The sequence below is a fragment of the Cherax quadricarinatus genome, chromosome 83 (genome assembly GCF_038502225.1).
Source record: "Cherax quadricarinatus isolate ZL_2023a chromosome 83, ASM3850222v1, whole genome shotgun sequence".
In the NCBI taxonomy this organism is placed as follows: Eukaryota; Metazoa; Arthropoda; class Malacostraca; order Decapoda; family Parastacidae; genus Cherax; species Cherax quadricarinatus.
The window spans coordinates 12,673,842-12,690,849 of record NC_091374.1 but is presented as its reverse complement, the minus strand read 5'-3'; the positions used below and the strand labels follow the sequence as shown (position 1 = coordinate 12,690,849).

The window sequence follows — 17,008 nt, the reverse complement described above, 5'->3', positions numbered from 1 at the left end:
GTGCAGTGACAACAGAATTATAGACCACTGGAGCAGTGACAACAGAATTATAGACCACTGGTGCAGTGACAACAGAATTATAGACCACTGGTGCAGTGACGACAGAATTATAGACCACTGGAGCAGTGAGGACAGAATTATAGACCATTGGTGAAGTGACGACAGAATTATAGACCACTGGTGCAGTGACGACAGAATTATAGACCACTGGTGCAGTGACGACAGAATTATAGACCACTGGTCAGTGACAACAGAATTATAGACCACTGGTGCAGTGACAACAGAATTATAGACCACTGGTGCAGTGACAACAGAATTATAGACCACTGGTGCAGTGACAACAGAATTATTGACCACTGGTGCAGTGACAACAGAATTATAGACCACTGGTGCAGTGACAACAGAATTATAGACCACTGGTGCAGTGACAACAGAATTATAGACCACTGGTGCAGTGACGACAGAATTATAGACCACTGGTGCAGTGAGGACAGAATTATAGACCACTGGTGCAGTGACAACAGAATTATAGACCACTGGAGCAGTGACAACAGAATTTTAGACCACTGGTGCAGTGACGACAGACCATGCAGTGACAACAGAATTATAGACCACTGGTGCAGTGACAACAGAATTATAGACCACTGGAGCAGTGACAACAGAATTATAGACCACTGGTGCAGTGACGACAGAATTATAGACCACTGGTGCAGTGACAACAGAATTATAGACCACTGGTGCAGTGAGGACAGAATTATTGGCCACTGGTGCAGTGACAACAGAATTATTGACCACTGGTGCAGTGACAACAGAATTATAGACCACTGGTGCAGTGACAACAGAATTATAGACCACTGGAGCAGTGACAACAGAATTATAGACCACCGGTGCAGTGAGGACAGAATTATTGACCACTGGTGCAGTGACAACAGAATTATTGACCACTGAAGCCGTGACAACAGAATTATAGGCCACTGGAGCCGTGACAACAGAATTATAGACCACTGGAGCAGTGACAACAGAATTATAGACCACTGGAGCAGTGACAACAGAATTATAGACCACTGGAGCCGTGACAACATTGACGTACAGCACTGTGAAATCTTCATGTCCCGTGGCTCGGTTGGTAGCGCACTCAGCTCACACATTGAGGTCCGTGGTTCGATCCCCGGTGCGGGTGGAAACATTACGTCGTGTTTCCTTAAGACACCTGCTGTCCTTGTTCACCTAGCAGTAATTAGGTACCTGGATGTTAGTCGACTAGTGTGGGTCGCATCCTGGGGACAAAATTGACCTAATTTGCCCGAAATGTTCTGCATAATAAACGGCTTTTGTAAATAGTAGTATGTCATTGATGTGAGCTATGGTCTGTATAAGTTGCATCATGTACTTGTAGAAATAAAGATTATTATTATGATTATTATTATTATTATTATTATTATTATTATTATTATTCTCTGTTATTGCCTGTTCAGCCAGACTGGTTGCTGCTGGTGGCACAACACAGCCAACACAGCCTGGTTGATCTGGCACTTGGTGGCGGTAGTGATCCAGTTTCCTCATGAAGATTTTCACATCTATCTGAGGCAGGTTGAAGAGTCTTGGACCACGCATGTTGACATGGTGCTCTGTTATTGTGTCCCTTGCTTTTCACTGGGCTTATTATTATAATTTTGGACAAAAGGCGCTAAACTCGTATGGGTTGTACAGCCCTAGTGTTTTAAAGCACATGGAAAACAGTCTCTCGTATCCCCCATTCTTTTTTATTAGCAAATCAAATTGTACGACTTAGAATATAAGAGAGAGAGAGAGAGAGAGAACGTTAGGGTTGAAAAAGGGAGAGGGTGAGGGGTCGGGATGGTAAGGGATAGAGGAAGGGAGGATGACAAGTAAGGGTTGGGTGAGCGAGGGTAAGATTGAGAGGATAAGAGAGAAAGAGAGAGAGAGAGAGAGAGAGAGAGAGGCCTCTCTAACCAAGCTTTCCCAAACAGGAAATTTCATAGGGTTTGTGTGGAGGACACGAAGCCACCAATAACTTGGACTTTTAATCTGTCTCCATTTTTTTTGACGAGGGAAGGAGATAGATGGAGGGGACGAAATGGATTGAAAAGAGAAGACAGATAAAGGGAAACGGTGAAAACAGAGGTCACACTTGAGCGTTAGAGAAACAGGGTTCACCAACGGGTAGCAAACATCATGGAAACAACGAGAGAAGTGAAAAAATTTTGTGAGTGGATTATACACATCAGAATCAATAAATCACGACTGTCACCTTAGAGTGACTTTGTAAATGGTCCAAGTCGGACCGAAACGTCGTGGTAAGCTCCTCCTGCGTGCTAGTTATTTGTGTATTGTCGCCATGGATTCTGAGAGATGCAGCAGAAGCACTGAACCTCTGGATAAATCCTACAAATCAACTGATACGACACAGTTGCAAGAATTCTGGGAGACAGCCAATAAAGTCCCAGTTTAAAGACTAAAGGAGGGGAGGTACAGAAAGTTGCAAAGCGCAGACAGGTATTCCCTGAGATGTATACCATGCAAGGCAACAGAGATATAGATAAATGATTCAGAAAACCCAAGGGGTGATAAGTTTAAACATTTGTTCAACGCTTGGGTGTCTACTGTGGAAACGTTTCGCCAGCCAGTGGCTTCCTCAGTCCAGTGTTTTGGACTGAAGAAGTATTGGCTGGCGAAATGTTTTGACAACAAAGATACAACGGAAAACATGAACAAAGCTCCTGTTGAGCGAAACGTTGCCACAATAAAAATGTTGCATTGGTTGCACTTGTGTCCTTATACCTAACAATAATTAGCAAGGCTTTAAAGATAGCAAATCTTACTCACAGATTTGCTGGAGCTCCATGACAGAGTGAGAGAGATGAGGCAGGAGAGAGAGAGAGAGAGAGAGAGAGAGAGAGAGAGAGAGAGAGAGACGTAGGCTGCAAAAGAAAGGCATTAGGTAATGTGCCAGACCATGGAGCTGAACTCTTCTCCAGGCTGAGGGACTGACCACCTCAAATACTATTTCTTCAAGTGTGATGGACTGATCATGCCTCTGTATCTGACTGAAGAAGCCTGCTGTGTAGGCGATACCCTACTGTCGCACACGTGTCTGAATCTTCAACTTGTCCCTATTTTAACAAATTTCAACGTACTGTACCTCACACGAGACTTGGTCCTAAACTTGACGAGTACGAAAATTAGCAATGACTTTTGGTGTATCAAGGAACATTTTACAGAAAGGAGGTTGAGTGATTATTCCCGAGAAAAGACCGGAACAAGTTCTAGATACAGTCTCGTGTGAGTGTAATGTCGGATTAATTGAAGGTTCGACGGCCGTCTTCGAAAATGAATGGAAATCAGTTCACATTCGATCGTTATGTACCTAGTTTATGTTCGTTATGTACTTAGTTTATGCTCGTTATGTACGTAGTTTATGTTCGTTATGTACGTAGTTTATGTTCGCTATGTATTAGTTTGTTCGTTATGTACCTAGTTTATGTTCGTTATGTACCTAGTTTATGTTGATTATGTACCTAATTTGTTCGTTATGTACTTATTTTCTTCGGTATGTATCTAGTTTTTGTTCATTATGTACCTAGTTTATATTCGCTGTGCTCCTAACTTCTGTTCGTTATGCTCCTAATTTCTGTTCGTTATGCTCCTAATTTCTGTTCGCTATGCTCCTAATTTACGCCCAGAGGATGGAGTCCCACCAATAGATCAAAGAGATGTTTCCATTTACGTCTGTGAATCCCCATGCAACTCTATTCAAAGGGTCTAAATGCACTTACGGGAACCCAGACTGTTCATCAAACGCCTTTTGTTTTACAAATGTCAACATAGGATCAATGGTAACGTTAAACTTTAATGTCGATATCAACTCTAATTAGAAAAAAAATGCTGAACAATTTGGATATGTTTATATGGACCAGAATGCAGGGTATACGATGGAAATTTGTAAAAAATATTTCTGAAAACGTGTTTGTTTTCACAGCAATTGGGGAATCAGACAATGGAACGTCCGTGAAAGTAATTGTTGGCGTTCCTTTGACAGTTCAGTTGCATGCCTCATCTGTCTCATTGTGCAACTACCATCATTCCTATTGTTGCAGTGTATTGCATTCACCAAGTCGTAGAACGAAGGTTTGTATAGTATTGCTACAACTTAAAAAAAAATGGTCGTGACTCACGAAATCGTAATAACACGATTGGAAATAGATCACAGAACGAATGGTTAACGCAGTAGCTTGTGAGTTTAATTACTCATTTGCCATGAGTTCAAACCCTCACTCTTTTCGCGATTATTTTTGTCAAAGGGTTGGTGCTTGGAGAGAAAGAGAGAGAGAGAGACTACGTGGTTTACTGATCTGGAGTTTAACAACTCACTCGCCATAAATCCCCACCCGTTCCGTGGTTTGAAACTACGTGGCCCCTCTACTTTGTGTATTCTTTAAAGAGTGTTTTGACGCATAGTGACGAGTGTTGGTGTTATTTGTTAGAGATGTTCAGTGTCTGATATGTCACGAGGACAGACTTGAATGTATCATTTGCCCGAGATCTTCGTAGACCGTGTAGTGCCTGGTTACTAGGCCTATCGTGCATCCATTTACTTTTGCATCACCGTCAACGAGATGGATATAGGATGTACAATACACTGGAGGCTACCGTCCACAGGATGGATATGGAGTGCTCAGTAAACTGGACGCTACCGTCCACAGGATGGATATGGAGTGCTCAGTAAACTGGACGCTACCGTCCACAGGATGGATATGGAGTGCGTAATAGTCTTGCCAGTTTGGAGAAACTAAAAATATAAATAAATAATTTATTCGCTGGAAGGCGCTAAATCCGTAGGGGTAACAAAGCTCTATGAGAACGAGAGATAATCAAGTGGGGAACAGCTCTTCGGAAAGAAAATTTTCCTCTGTGAAAGCTCTGCTAAGAGTCTCGTCTTTTCTACTTCAGGCAACAAGTCGAATGAAAAAACAATTGACATTAAGCTCTCTTATAAAACTATTGTACATAGTGCGCCTTTTTTCCGAATCCAATTGGAAAAAAATCCAAAATTTAATAGAACTTATTGTAAAGACCTTTGTAAGCTATTAAATTTTGGATACATTTTTTCAATAATTTCCAGAAAAAAACGCATTATTTTATACGGTAGTGTTTACTGTATTGTTATATTTAAAAAGTGTTTACTCTATTGTTATATTCAAAAAGTGTTCAATGCACTTTCTGGAGTTATTCCTTGTTAAATATGAAATTTTGTGGTGTTGACACAGACGACTACACTCGGGAGGAGCGGTACCACGGGCGTCTTCAGCTCCGTCGAAGTAACATGTCAAACATCGAGCGAGCGCGGACCAGGACTCTCAGAATGACCTTTATCATCGTTATGGCCTTCGTCTGGTGCTGGACGCCCTACGCCCTCGCCACCCTGTGGTAGGTGACATTTACTGGCAGCAGCCTACCCTGCCTGCTGCTGCTGCTGCTGCTGCAGGGTGATTATGTTGTGTGTGGTGCGGATGACCAGCCTGAGACCTGCTTCAGATGATGTCTGGTGTTCAGGTGACGTGGTTCAAGTCTGATTGCTGCATGGGACTTGTTTAGGTGACGTGTATTTTTTTAGGTGCTGTAGGTGATCTGCGTAGGACTTGCTCTGGGTATTTAGGTAATGTAGATTGTTCATTTAAATGTTCTTTTACTCTTTCAAGAACTCGCTTTTTTTCCAAAGGTGCTTCAAGTGAACTATTCTTGCTGCCCCCTCAAGGAAGGTTCCTTGATGTTGGTGAGGGGCTCTTGATTTAGGGAATTGGATCTGTGCTCCAGTTCCCCGAATTAAGCCTGAATGCCTTCCACATCCCCCCCGGCACTGTATAATCCTCCGGGTTTAGCGCTTCCCCCTTGATTATAATAATAATAATATTCTTGCTGCCTCCTAGAACTAAATTATTATTATTATTATTATTATTATTATTATTATTATTATTATTATTATTACCTACCGCTAAACTTACTGGGGTCATACAGCTCAACAACTACATCAGTCGTATTGACATCTAGCTTTACTGTTTCCTACAGGAGCTACATCAAATATCTTAACACGTATCCTTGCTGCCTCATACAGGAACTACATCAACTATGTTGACACATCTTACTCCCTCCTACAGGAACTACATCAATCATCTTGAACCCTATCTTACCCCCTTCTACAGGAACTACATCGACCCCGAGACCTTCTACAGCATGAACAAGCACGTCCAGGACATTCTGTTCATCATCGCCGTCAGTAACTCCGTGGTCAACCCCATCATCTACGGGAGGTACTCCATCAACTGCTGCCGCGACTTGTGGAACCGCTCGGGCAGCCTCTGCTGCTACTGCTGCTGGTGCTGGTGCTGCTCCTGTTGCTGCGCCTCCCCCAAGCACACCCTCCTGGCTGCTCCCCCTCCGCCAAACGTCAACTTCTACAAGAGCAACGGGCACTGTCAAGGTAGGTCCTCTTTGACCGCCTTTTGGGGGTACTCTTTGTCCTCTTGGGTATTCTTTGCCCTCTTGAAATATTCTTTGTCTTGGGGTACTCTCTCCCTCCCTTCCTCTCTTCCACCTTCCTTCCTTCCCTCTATCTCCTCTTCCTCCAAGACCAGCCCTGCCTTACCTCTCAACATGATCGACCTCTCCCCCCTCCAAGACCAGCCCTGCCTTACCTCTCACCATGATCGACCTCTCCCCCCTCCAAGACCAGCCCTGCCTTACCTCTCACCATGATCGACCTCTCCCCCCTCCAAGACCAGCCCTGCCTTACCTCTCACCATGATCGACCTCTCCCCCCTCCAAGACCAGCCCTGCCTTACCTCTCACCATGATCGACCTCTCCCCCCTCCAAGACCAGCCCTGCCTTACCTCTCACCATGATCGACATCTCCCCCCTCCAAGACCAGCCCTGCCTTACCTCTCACCATGATCGACCTCTCCCCCCTCCAAGACCAGCCCTGCCTTACCTCTCAACATGATCGACCTCTCCCCCCTCCAAGACCAGCCCTGCCTTACCTCTCAACATGATCGACCTCTCCCCCCTCCAAGACCAGCCCTGCCTTACCTCTCAACATGATCGACCTCTCCCCCCTCCAAGACCAGCCCTGCCTTACCTCTCACCATGATCGACCTCTCCCCCCTCCAAGACCAGCCCTGCCTTACCTCTCACCATGATCGACCTCTCCCCCCTCCAAGACCAGCCCTGCCTTACCTCTAACCATGATCGACCTCTCCCTCCTCCAAGACCAGCCCTGCCTTACCTCTCACCATGATCGACCTCTCCCCCCTCCAAGACCAGCCCTGCCTTACCTCTCACCATGATCGACCTCTCCCCCCTCCAAGACCAGCCCTGCCTTACCTCTCAACATGATCGACCTCTCCCCCCTCCAAGACCAGCCCTGCCTTACCTCTCAACATGATCGACCTCTCCCCCCTCCAAGACCAGCCCTGCCTTACCTCTCACCATGATCGACCTCTCCCCCCTCCAAGACCAGCCCTGCCTTACCTCTCACCATGATCGACCTCTCCCCCCTCCAAGACCAGCCCTGCCTTACCTCTCAACATGATCGACCTCTCCCCCTCCAAGACCAGCCCTGCCTTACCTCTCACCATGATCGACCTCTCCCCCCTCCAAGACCAGCCCTGCCTTACCTCTCACCATGATCGACCTCTCCCCCCTCCAAGACCAGCCCTGCCTTACCTCTCAACATGATCGACCTCTCCCCCCTCCAAGACCAGCCCTGCCTTACCTCTCACCATGATCGACCTCTCCCCCCTCCAAGACCAGCCCTGCCTTACCTCTCAACATGATCGACCTCTCCCCCCTCCAAGACCAGCCCTGCCTTACCTCTCAACATGATCGACCTCTCCCCCCTCCAAGACCAGCCCTGCCTTACCTCTCACCATGATCGACCTCTCCCCCCTCCAAGACCAGCCCTGCCTTACCTCTCACCATGATCGACCTCTCCCCCCTCCAAAACCAGCCCTGCCTTACCTCTCACCATGATCGACCTCTCCCCCCTCCAAGACCAGCCCTGCCTTACCTCTCACCATGATCGACCTCTCCCCCCTCCAAGACCAGCCCTGCCTTACCTCTCACCATGATCGACCTCTCCCCCCTCCAAGACCAGCCCTGCCTTACCTCTCACCATGATCGACCTCTCCCCCCTCCAAGACCAGCCCTGCCGTACTTCTCACCATGATCGACCTCTCCCCCCTCCAAGACCAGCCCTGCCTTACCTCTCACCATGATCGACCTCTCCCCCCTCCAAGACCAGCCCTGCCTTACCTCTCACCATGATCGACCTCTCCCTCCTCCAAGACCAGCTCTGCCTTACCTCTCACCATGATCGACCTCTCCCCCCTCCAAGACCAGCCCTGCCTTACCTCTCACCATGATCGACCTCTCCCCCCTCCAAGACCAGCCCTGCCTTACCTCTCACCATGATCGACCTCTCCCCCCTCCAAGACCAGCCCTGCCTTACCTCTCAACATGATCGACCTCTCCCCCCTCCAAGACCAGCCCTGCCTTACCTCTCACCATGATCGACCTCTCCCTCCTCCAAGACCAGCCCTGCCTTACCTCTCAACATGATCGACCTCTCCCCCCTCCAAAACCAGCCCTGCCTTACCTCTCACCATGATCGACCTCTCCCCCCTCCAAGACCAGCCCTGCCTTACCTCTCACCATGATCGACCTCTCCCCCCTCCAAGACCAGCCCTGCCTTACGTCTCACCATGATCGACCTCTCCCCCCTCCAAGACCAGCCCTGCCTTACCTCTCACCATGATCGACCTCTCTTCCCTCCAAAACCAGCCCTGCCTTACCTCTCAACATGATCGACCTCTCCCCCCTCCAAGACCAGCCCTGCCTTACGTCTCACCATGATCGACCTCTCCCCCCTCCAAGACCAGCCCTGCCTTACCTCTCACCATGATCGACCTCTCTCCCCTCCAAAACCAGCCCTGCCTTACCTCTCAACATGATCGACCTCTCCCCCCTCCAAGACCAGCCCTGCCTTACCTCTCACCATGATCGACCTCTCCCCCTCCAAGACCACCCCTGCCTTACCTCTCACCATGATCGACCTCTCCCCCCTCCAAGATCAGCCCTGCCTTACCTCTCACCATGATCGACCTCTCCCCCCTCCAAGACCAGCCCTGCCTTACCTCTCACCATGATCGACCTCTCCCCCCTCCAAGACCAGCCCTGCCTTACCTCTCACCATGATCGACCTCTCCCCCCTCCAAGACCAGCCCTGCCTTACCTCTCACCATGATCGACCTCTCCCCCCTCCAAGACCAGCCCTGCCTTACCTCTCAACATGATCGACCTCTCCCCCCTCCAAGACCAGCCCTGCCTTACCTCTCACCATGATCGACCTCTCTCCCCTCCAAAACCAGCCCTGCCTTACCTCTCAACATGATCGACCTCTCCCCCCTCCAAGATCAATGTAATCTGGCTGTGAGATGAGTGGAGTGGAGAGAGAATCTCGGCTGGGAGCCAGATCTTTATTTCAATATACGAAAAAGTATAGTATGGGAGCAGATGTCAGAGCCGGATAGCGGTGGAGCCTGATAGGGAAATGTGTTTTTTCTCCTTGAATGTTTTATTCTGTCCTCTGCTTTCTGTTGATTTTCCATTCTCTTTCAATTATCTCTATATATCGATACACTGTACTATTCTGTCACGCTGATACATTGTGCTGATACACAGTGATGATACATTTCTCTATTGTGTTAATACGTTGATATACTGGGATACATACGTTGATATACTGGGATACATACGTTGATATACTGGGATACATACGTTGATATACTGGGATACATACGTTGATATACTGGGATACATACGTTGATATACTGATATACATACGTTGATATACTGGGATACATACGTTGATATACTGGGATACATACGTTGATATACTGGGATACATACGTTGATATACTGGGATACATACGTTGATATACTGGGATACATACGTTGATATACTGGGATACATACGTTGATATACTGGGATACATACGTTGATATATTTTGCTAATATAGTGATATGATTTGTTGAGGAGGAAGCGAGGTAGAGGGTAGGCCAGGTGCCAGTGATGTGATGCCACACTACTGCCAGGTGGCACTACTAGGCTTACTAGAGTGGAATATGGTATACAAAAAAAAGGCTCTTTCCCTCCTGCTAAGACTCGTCTTCTTTCCTTCCTTCTAAGATTCATCTTTCCTTCCTTCTAAGATTCATCTTCCCTCCTTCTAAGATTCATCTTCCCTCCTTCTAAGATTCATCTTCCCTCCTTCTAAGATTCATCTTCCCTCCTTCTAAGATTCATCTTCCCTCCTTCTAAGATTCATCTTCCCTCCTTCTAAGATTCATCTTCCCTCCTTCTAAGATTCATCTTCCCTCCTAAGACTAATCTTTCTTCCCTCCCTCCTTCTAGCACTCATTTGCCTTCCCTTCCTCCTTCTAGGACTCGTCTTCTCTCCCTCCTTCCTTCTAAGATTCGTCTTCCCTCCCTCCCTTCTTCTAACACTCATCTTCCCTCCCTCCCTCCCTCCCTCCCCCTACCATCCAGTTCCCATCGCTTCCTCCAGAACTTACATACCTTCCCATTTCCAACTATGAGTCTTTTCCCTTTGTCTCCCTACCACCCACTCATCCACTCACTCAAATCAATTCCACCTACTTCGTTCCTGCCCGAAGCCTGGGGGAGAGAGTATGAAGATATTACTGATGCAATAAACCCCACAGACGCGAAGGCTTCTGGGACTCCTGGCAATAATGAAGCCTCCTACGATTGTCCGAGGTGATAACAAGAGCAAGAGGCGAAGTGTCAGCAACTCTTTGCAAGACGAACCTGCCAAGTGATGGATGGTTTGGATGGAGGGGAGGAAGAGACTAGCAAGAGTAACTAAGAGACAATGAGAAGGAGAGAGGATGAAGTGTGGAAGAGCTAGAATTATGACTATTGGATTGTTAGCATTGTTTCTGGTATTTTGCATTGAATATTCGGAGAACTCAGAAACATAGCGCAGTGTTAAGACTTAATGTTGTCTGCCAGACATAGTTGTGAGAACTTTTTTGAGGACGTGAGCTGGGTGTTAAAGATCAGTCCCAGATCTTTGTCTCGCGAAATCAAATATATATATATATATATATATATATATATATATATATATATATATATATATATATATATATATATATATATATATATATATATATATATATATATGTATATATGAATGTATGAAAGTATAGTAGTACCAACACTCTTATATGGGTGTGAAGCTTGGGTGGTAAATGCAGCAGCGAGGAGACGGTTGGAGGCAGTGGAGATGTCCTGTTTAAGGGCAATGTGTGGTGTAAATATTATGCAGAAAATTCGGAGTGTGGAAATTAGGAGAAGGTGTGGAGTTAATAAAAGTATTAGTCAGAGGGCAGCAGAGGGGTTGTTGAGGTGGTTTGGTCATTTAGAGAGAATGGATCAAAGTAGAATGACATGGAAAGCATATAAATCTATAGGGGAAGGAAGGAGGGGTAGGGGTCATCCTCGAAAGGGTTGGAAAGAGGGGGTAAAGGAGGTTTTGTGGGCGAGGGGCTTGGACTTCCAGCAAGCGTGCATGAGCGTGTTAGATAGGAGTGAATGGAGACGAATGATACTTGGGACCTGACGATCTGTTGGATCGTCCTGCCAGATGACTGTGAAACAAAAACCTGTAACTGTTTTGCATGATGGTAGGATTGCTGGTTTCTTTTTCTGTCTCATAAACACGCTAAGATAACAGGGATATCTTGCTACTCCTACTTACACTTTGGTCACACTTCACAGACACGCACATGCATATATATATATACATACATCTAGGTTTTTCTCCTTTTTCTAAATAGCTCTTGTTCTTTTTTATTTCTTCTATTGTCCATGGGGAAGTGGAAAAGAATCTTTCCTCCGTAAGCCATGCGTGTCGTATGAGGCGACTAAAATGCCGGGAGCAATGGGCTAGTAACCCCTTCTCCTGTATACAATTACTAAAAAAGAGAAGAAGAAAAACTTTATAAAACTGGGTTGCTTAAATGTGCGTGGATGTAGTGCGGATGACAAGAAACAGATGATTGCTGATGTTATGAATGAAAAGAAGTTGGATGTCCTGGCCCTAAGCGAAACAAAGCTGAAGGGGGTAGGAGAGTTTCAGTGGGGGGAAATAAATGGGATTAAATCTGGAGTATCTGAGAGAGTTAGAGCAAAGGAAGGGGTAGCAGTAATGTTAAATGATCAGTTATGGAAGGAGAAAAGAGAATATGAATGTGTAAATTCAAGAATTATGTGGATTAAAGTAAAGGTTGGATGCGAGAAGTGGGTCATAATAAGCGTGTATGCACCTGGAGAAGAGAGAAATGCAGAGGAGAGAGAGAGATTTTGGGAGATGTTAAGTGACTGTATAGGAGCCTTTGAACCAAGTGAGAGAGTAATTGTGGTAGGGGACTTGAATGCTAAAGTAGGAGAAACTTTTAGAGAGGGTGTGGTAGGTAAGTTTGGGGTGCCAGGTGTAAATGATAATGGGAGCCCTTTGATTGAACTTTGTATAGAAAGGGGTTTAGTTATAGGTAATACATATTTTAAGAAAAAGAGGATAAATAAGTATACACGATATGATGTAGGGCGAAATGACAGTAGTTTGTTGGATTATGTATTGGTAGATAAAAGACTGTTGAGTAGACTTCAGGATGTACATGTTTATAGAGGGGCCACAGATATATCAGATCACTTTCTAGTTGTAGCTACACTGAGAGTAAAAGGTAGATGGGATACAAGGAGAATAGAAGCATCAGGGAAGAGAGAGGTGAAGGTTTATAAACTAAAAGAGGAGGCAGTTAGGGTAAGATATAAACAGCTATTGGAGGATAGATGGGCTAATGAGAGCATAGGCAATGGGGTCGAAGAGGTATGGGGTAGGTTTAAAAATGTAGTGTTAGAGTGTTCAGCAGAAGTTTGTGGTTACAGGAAAGTGGGTGCAGGAAGGAAGAGGAGCGATTGGTGGAATGATGATGTAAAGAGAGTAGTAAGGGAGAAAAAGTTAGCATATGAGAAGTTTTTACAAAGTAGAAGTGATGCAAGGAGGGAAGAGTATATGGAGAAAAAGAGAGAAGTTAAGAGAGTGGTGAAGCAATGTAAAAAGAGAGCAAATGAGAGAGTGGGTGAGATGTTATCAACAAATTTTGTTGAAAATAAGAAAAAGTTTTGGAGTGAGATTAACAAGTTAAGAAAGCCTAGAGAACAAATGGATTTGTCAGTTAAAAATAGGAGAGGAGAGTTATTAAATGGAGAGTTAGAGGTATTGGGAAGATGGAAGGAATATTTTGAGGAATTGTTAAATGTTGATGAAGATAGGGAAGCTGTGATTTCGTGTATAGGGCAAGGAGGAATAACATCTTGTAGGAGTGAGGAAGAGCCAGTTGTGAGTGTGGGGGAAGTTCGTGAGGCAGTAGGTAAAATGAAAGGGGGTAAGGCAGCCGGGATTGATGGGATAAAGATAGAAATGTTAAAAGCAGGTGGGGATATAGTTTTGGAGTGGTTGGTGCAATTATTTAATAAATGTATGGAAGAGGGTAAGGTACCTAGGGATTGGCAGAGAGCATGCATAGTTCCTTTGTATAAAGGCAAAGGGGATAAAAGAGAGTGCAAAAATTATAGGGGGATAAGTCTGTTGAGTGTACCTGGTAAAGTGTATGGTAGAGTTATAATTGAAAGAATTAAGAGTAAGACGGAGAATAGGATAGCAGATGAACAAGGAGGCTTTAGGAAAGGTAGGGGGTGTGTGGACCAGGTGTTTACAGTGAAACATATAAGTGAACAGTATTTAGATAAGGCTAAAGAGGTCTTTGTGGCATTTATGGATTTGGAAAAGGCGTATGACAGGGTGGATAGGGGGGCAATGTGGCAGATGTTGCAAGTGTATGGTGTAGGAGGTAGGTTACTGAAAGCAGTGAAGAGTTTTTACGAGGATAGTGAGGCTCAAGTTAGAGTATGTAGGAAAGAGGGAAATTTTTTCCCAGTAAAAGTAGGCCTTAGACAAGGATGTGTGATGTCACCGTGGTTGTTTAATATATTTATAGATGGGGTTGTAAGAGAAGTAAATGCGAGGGTCTTGGCAAGAGGCGTGGAATTAAAAGATAAAGAATCACACACAAAGTGGGAGTTGTCACAGCTGCTCTTTGCTGATGACACTGTGCTCTTGGGAGATTCTGAAGAGAAGTTGCAGAGATTGGTGGATGAATTTGGTAGGGTGTGCAAAAGAAGAAAATTAAAGGTGAATACAGGAAAGAGTAAGGTTATGAGGATAACAAAAAGATTAGGTGATGAAAGATTGAATATCAGATTGGAGGGAGAGAGTATGGAGGAGGTGAACGTATTCAGATATTTGGGAGTGGACGTGTCAGCGGATGGGTCTATGAAAGATGAGGTGAATCATAGAATTGATGAGGGAAAAAGAGTGAGTGGTGCACTTAGGAGTCTGTGGAGACAAAGAACTTTGTCCTTGGAGGCAAAGAGGGGAATGTATGAGAGTATAGTTTTACCAACGCTCTTATATGGGTGTGAAGCGTGGGTGATGAATGTTGCAGCGAGGAGAAGGCTGGAGGCAGTGGAGATGTCATGTCTGAGGGCAATGTGTGGTGTGAATATAATGCAGAGAATTCGTAGTTTGGAAGTTAGGAGGAGGTGCGGGATTACCAAAACTATTGTCCAGAGGGCTGAGGAAGGGTTGTTGAGGTGGTTCGGACATGTAGAGAGAATGGAGCGAAACAGAATGACTTCAAGAGTGTATCAGTCTGTAGTGGAAGGAAGGCGGGGTAGGGGTCGGCCTAGGAAGGGTTGGAGGGAGGGGGTAAAGGAGGTTTTGTGTGCGAGGGGCTTGGACTTCCAGCAGGCATGCGTGAGCGTGTTTGATAGGAGTGAATGGAGACAAATGGTTTTTAATACTTGACGTGCTGTTGGAGTGTGAGCAAAGTAACATTTATGAAGGGATTCAGGGAAACCGGCAGGCCGGACTTGAGTCCTGGAGATGGGAAGTACAGTGCCTGCACTCTGAAGGAGGGGTGTTAATGTTGCAGTTTAAAAACTGTAGTGTAAAGCACCCTTCTGGCAAGACAGTGATGGAGTGAATGATGGTGAAAGTTTTTCTTTTTCGGGCCACCCTGCCTTGGTGGGAATCGGCCGGTGTGATAATAAAAAAATAATTCAGGGAAACCGGTTATTTTCTTATAGTCGGACTTGAGTCCTGGAAATGGGAAGTACAATGCCTGCACTTTAAAGGAGGGGTTTGGGATATTGGCAGTTTGGAGGGATATGTTATGTATCTCTATACGTATATGCTTCTAAACTGTTGTATTCTGAGCACCTCTGCAAAAACAGTGATAATGTGTGAGTGTGGTGAAAGTGTTGAATGATGATGAAAGTATTTTCTTTTTGGGGATTTTGTTTCTTTTTTGGGTCACCCTGCCTCGGTGGGAGACGACCAACTTGTTGAAATATATATATATATATATATATATATATATATATATATATATATATATATATATATATATATATATATATATATATATATATATATATATATATACACAAACAGGGATTAGAATGAAATTAGCTCAGAGGCGTCCACGCCACCGTATGTCCTTCGATGGTGGGTACAACATCTAGCTTGGCTAGATGCACCATTGTTAAGGATTGTGTGGTCTAGTGGTCTACAGCTTCATGCGTTTTCTCTCATCATGAGGCGGGCCAGAACAGCATAGGCTGGACACCTTGGCTAGTGCAGTGTTGTTATTGATCAATACCACTTCTTCCATGGGTATATATATATATATATATATGTATGCTGACTGCATATTTTTGTATTTAGTTTGATCATCTGGGTGTCTACCAGACTGCCAGAAATCTCAGTAGTACCAGTTACCAGTTACCAGTAGTATGACTCACTACCAACCGTCTGTGTGAATCACTGACTGTTATTCATGTTGCTGCTGACCATAGCAAGTTTTCAAACGCAGCTCACCCCGTAGGCTTCACTGGTGAGTCAGTCTCAAGATAGGGAGCAGAGAGGCAGAGCGGGTGATGGTGCTTCCCATACTTTCCGTATAATTATACGTACTAACCAGCCTTCGTGAGTGTTTTTACCCCCTCCACGTTTCGAATCCACATGACAGAAATACTTGTAACCAAGGCTAACCCTGGCTGTTGTAGCAGCCAGGGTTAGTCACTTACAATGTGATATCACATTGTAAGTTGCTCCGTAAACATGCTTATCTACGTTCATGTTAACATAGTGAGTGTTAGATGTACTCAGACCTCTGACTCCATTTCTATGGCATTCACTTTGAATATTTACTTTTTTCCTAATATTGTTCGTAATGCTAGAGACAGATATACCAGAGTTATAGTCTAGAGTTTCCTCCAGCGGACTTTCTTTGGCTCACCTATCTACTTTGTTATGAAGGAGTATTTCAGTGTTTAGTGGCATCCTTAAGAATTGTACATTAATACCTCTTTCTCTGATTTTTTTAGTATATCTGGCTCCTCCATTGAGTATGTTGTTAGTCATTATGCGAGTCAAGTGCCTTCACTGATGACACAGAATCAACAATAATTAAGAAATTAAGCTCCATTAGGATGGCAAATTATTCAGTATGTAGTGTAGAAGCAAGTTGTTAATTCTTATCCCTAACTCAATAAAGTTGCTATCGTTCTTAACTAGGGAGGTGACAACAAGAGCAGATACACTGCTGCCAGTAGACTCCCGCTTAGATCCATCAGTGTATGAGAAGTCAGATATATTATTACTAACAGTTAGGAGACAAATTTCTTCTTGAGTATTTGCCCTTGTAAGTGAGGTAAGGGCAACACTAGCGATGAACTTCTTGTAAGAGGCTTTAAGATATGTGATATTAAATAAACA

At 44.8% G+C, this 17,008-nt stretch overlaps 1 protein-coding gene across 4 annotated transcripts in view; it reads left to right on the top strand.

Annotated features, from left to right (window-relative positions):
• LOC128702083 (adipokinetic hormone/corazonin-related peptide receptor variant I-like) overlaps positions 1 to 17,008 on the top strand; it is a 276,924-nt gene that overhangs the window by 216,607 nt on the left and 43,309 nt on the right. For all 4 annotated transcript variants that reach the window (XM_070102860.1, XM_070102858.1, XM_070102859.1 and 1 more), the window contains exons 4-5: positions 5,289 to 5,448; positions 6,222 to 6,499. In XM_070102860.1, coding sequence (XP_069958961.1) covers positions 5,289 to 5,448; positions 6,222 to 6,499 — 438 coding nt within the window. The remainder of the gene's footprint in view (positions 1 to 5,288; positions 5,449 to 6,221; positions 6,500 to 17,008) is intronic.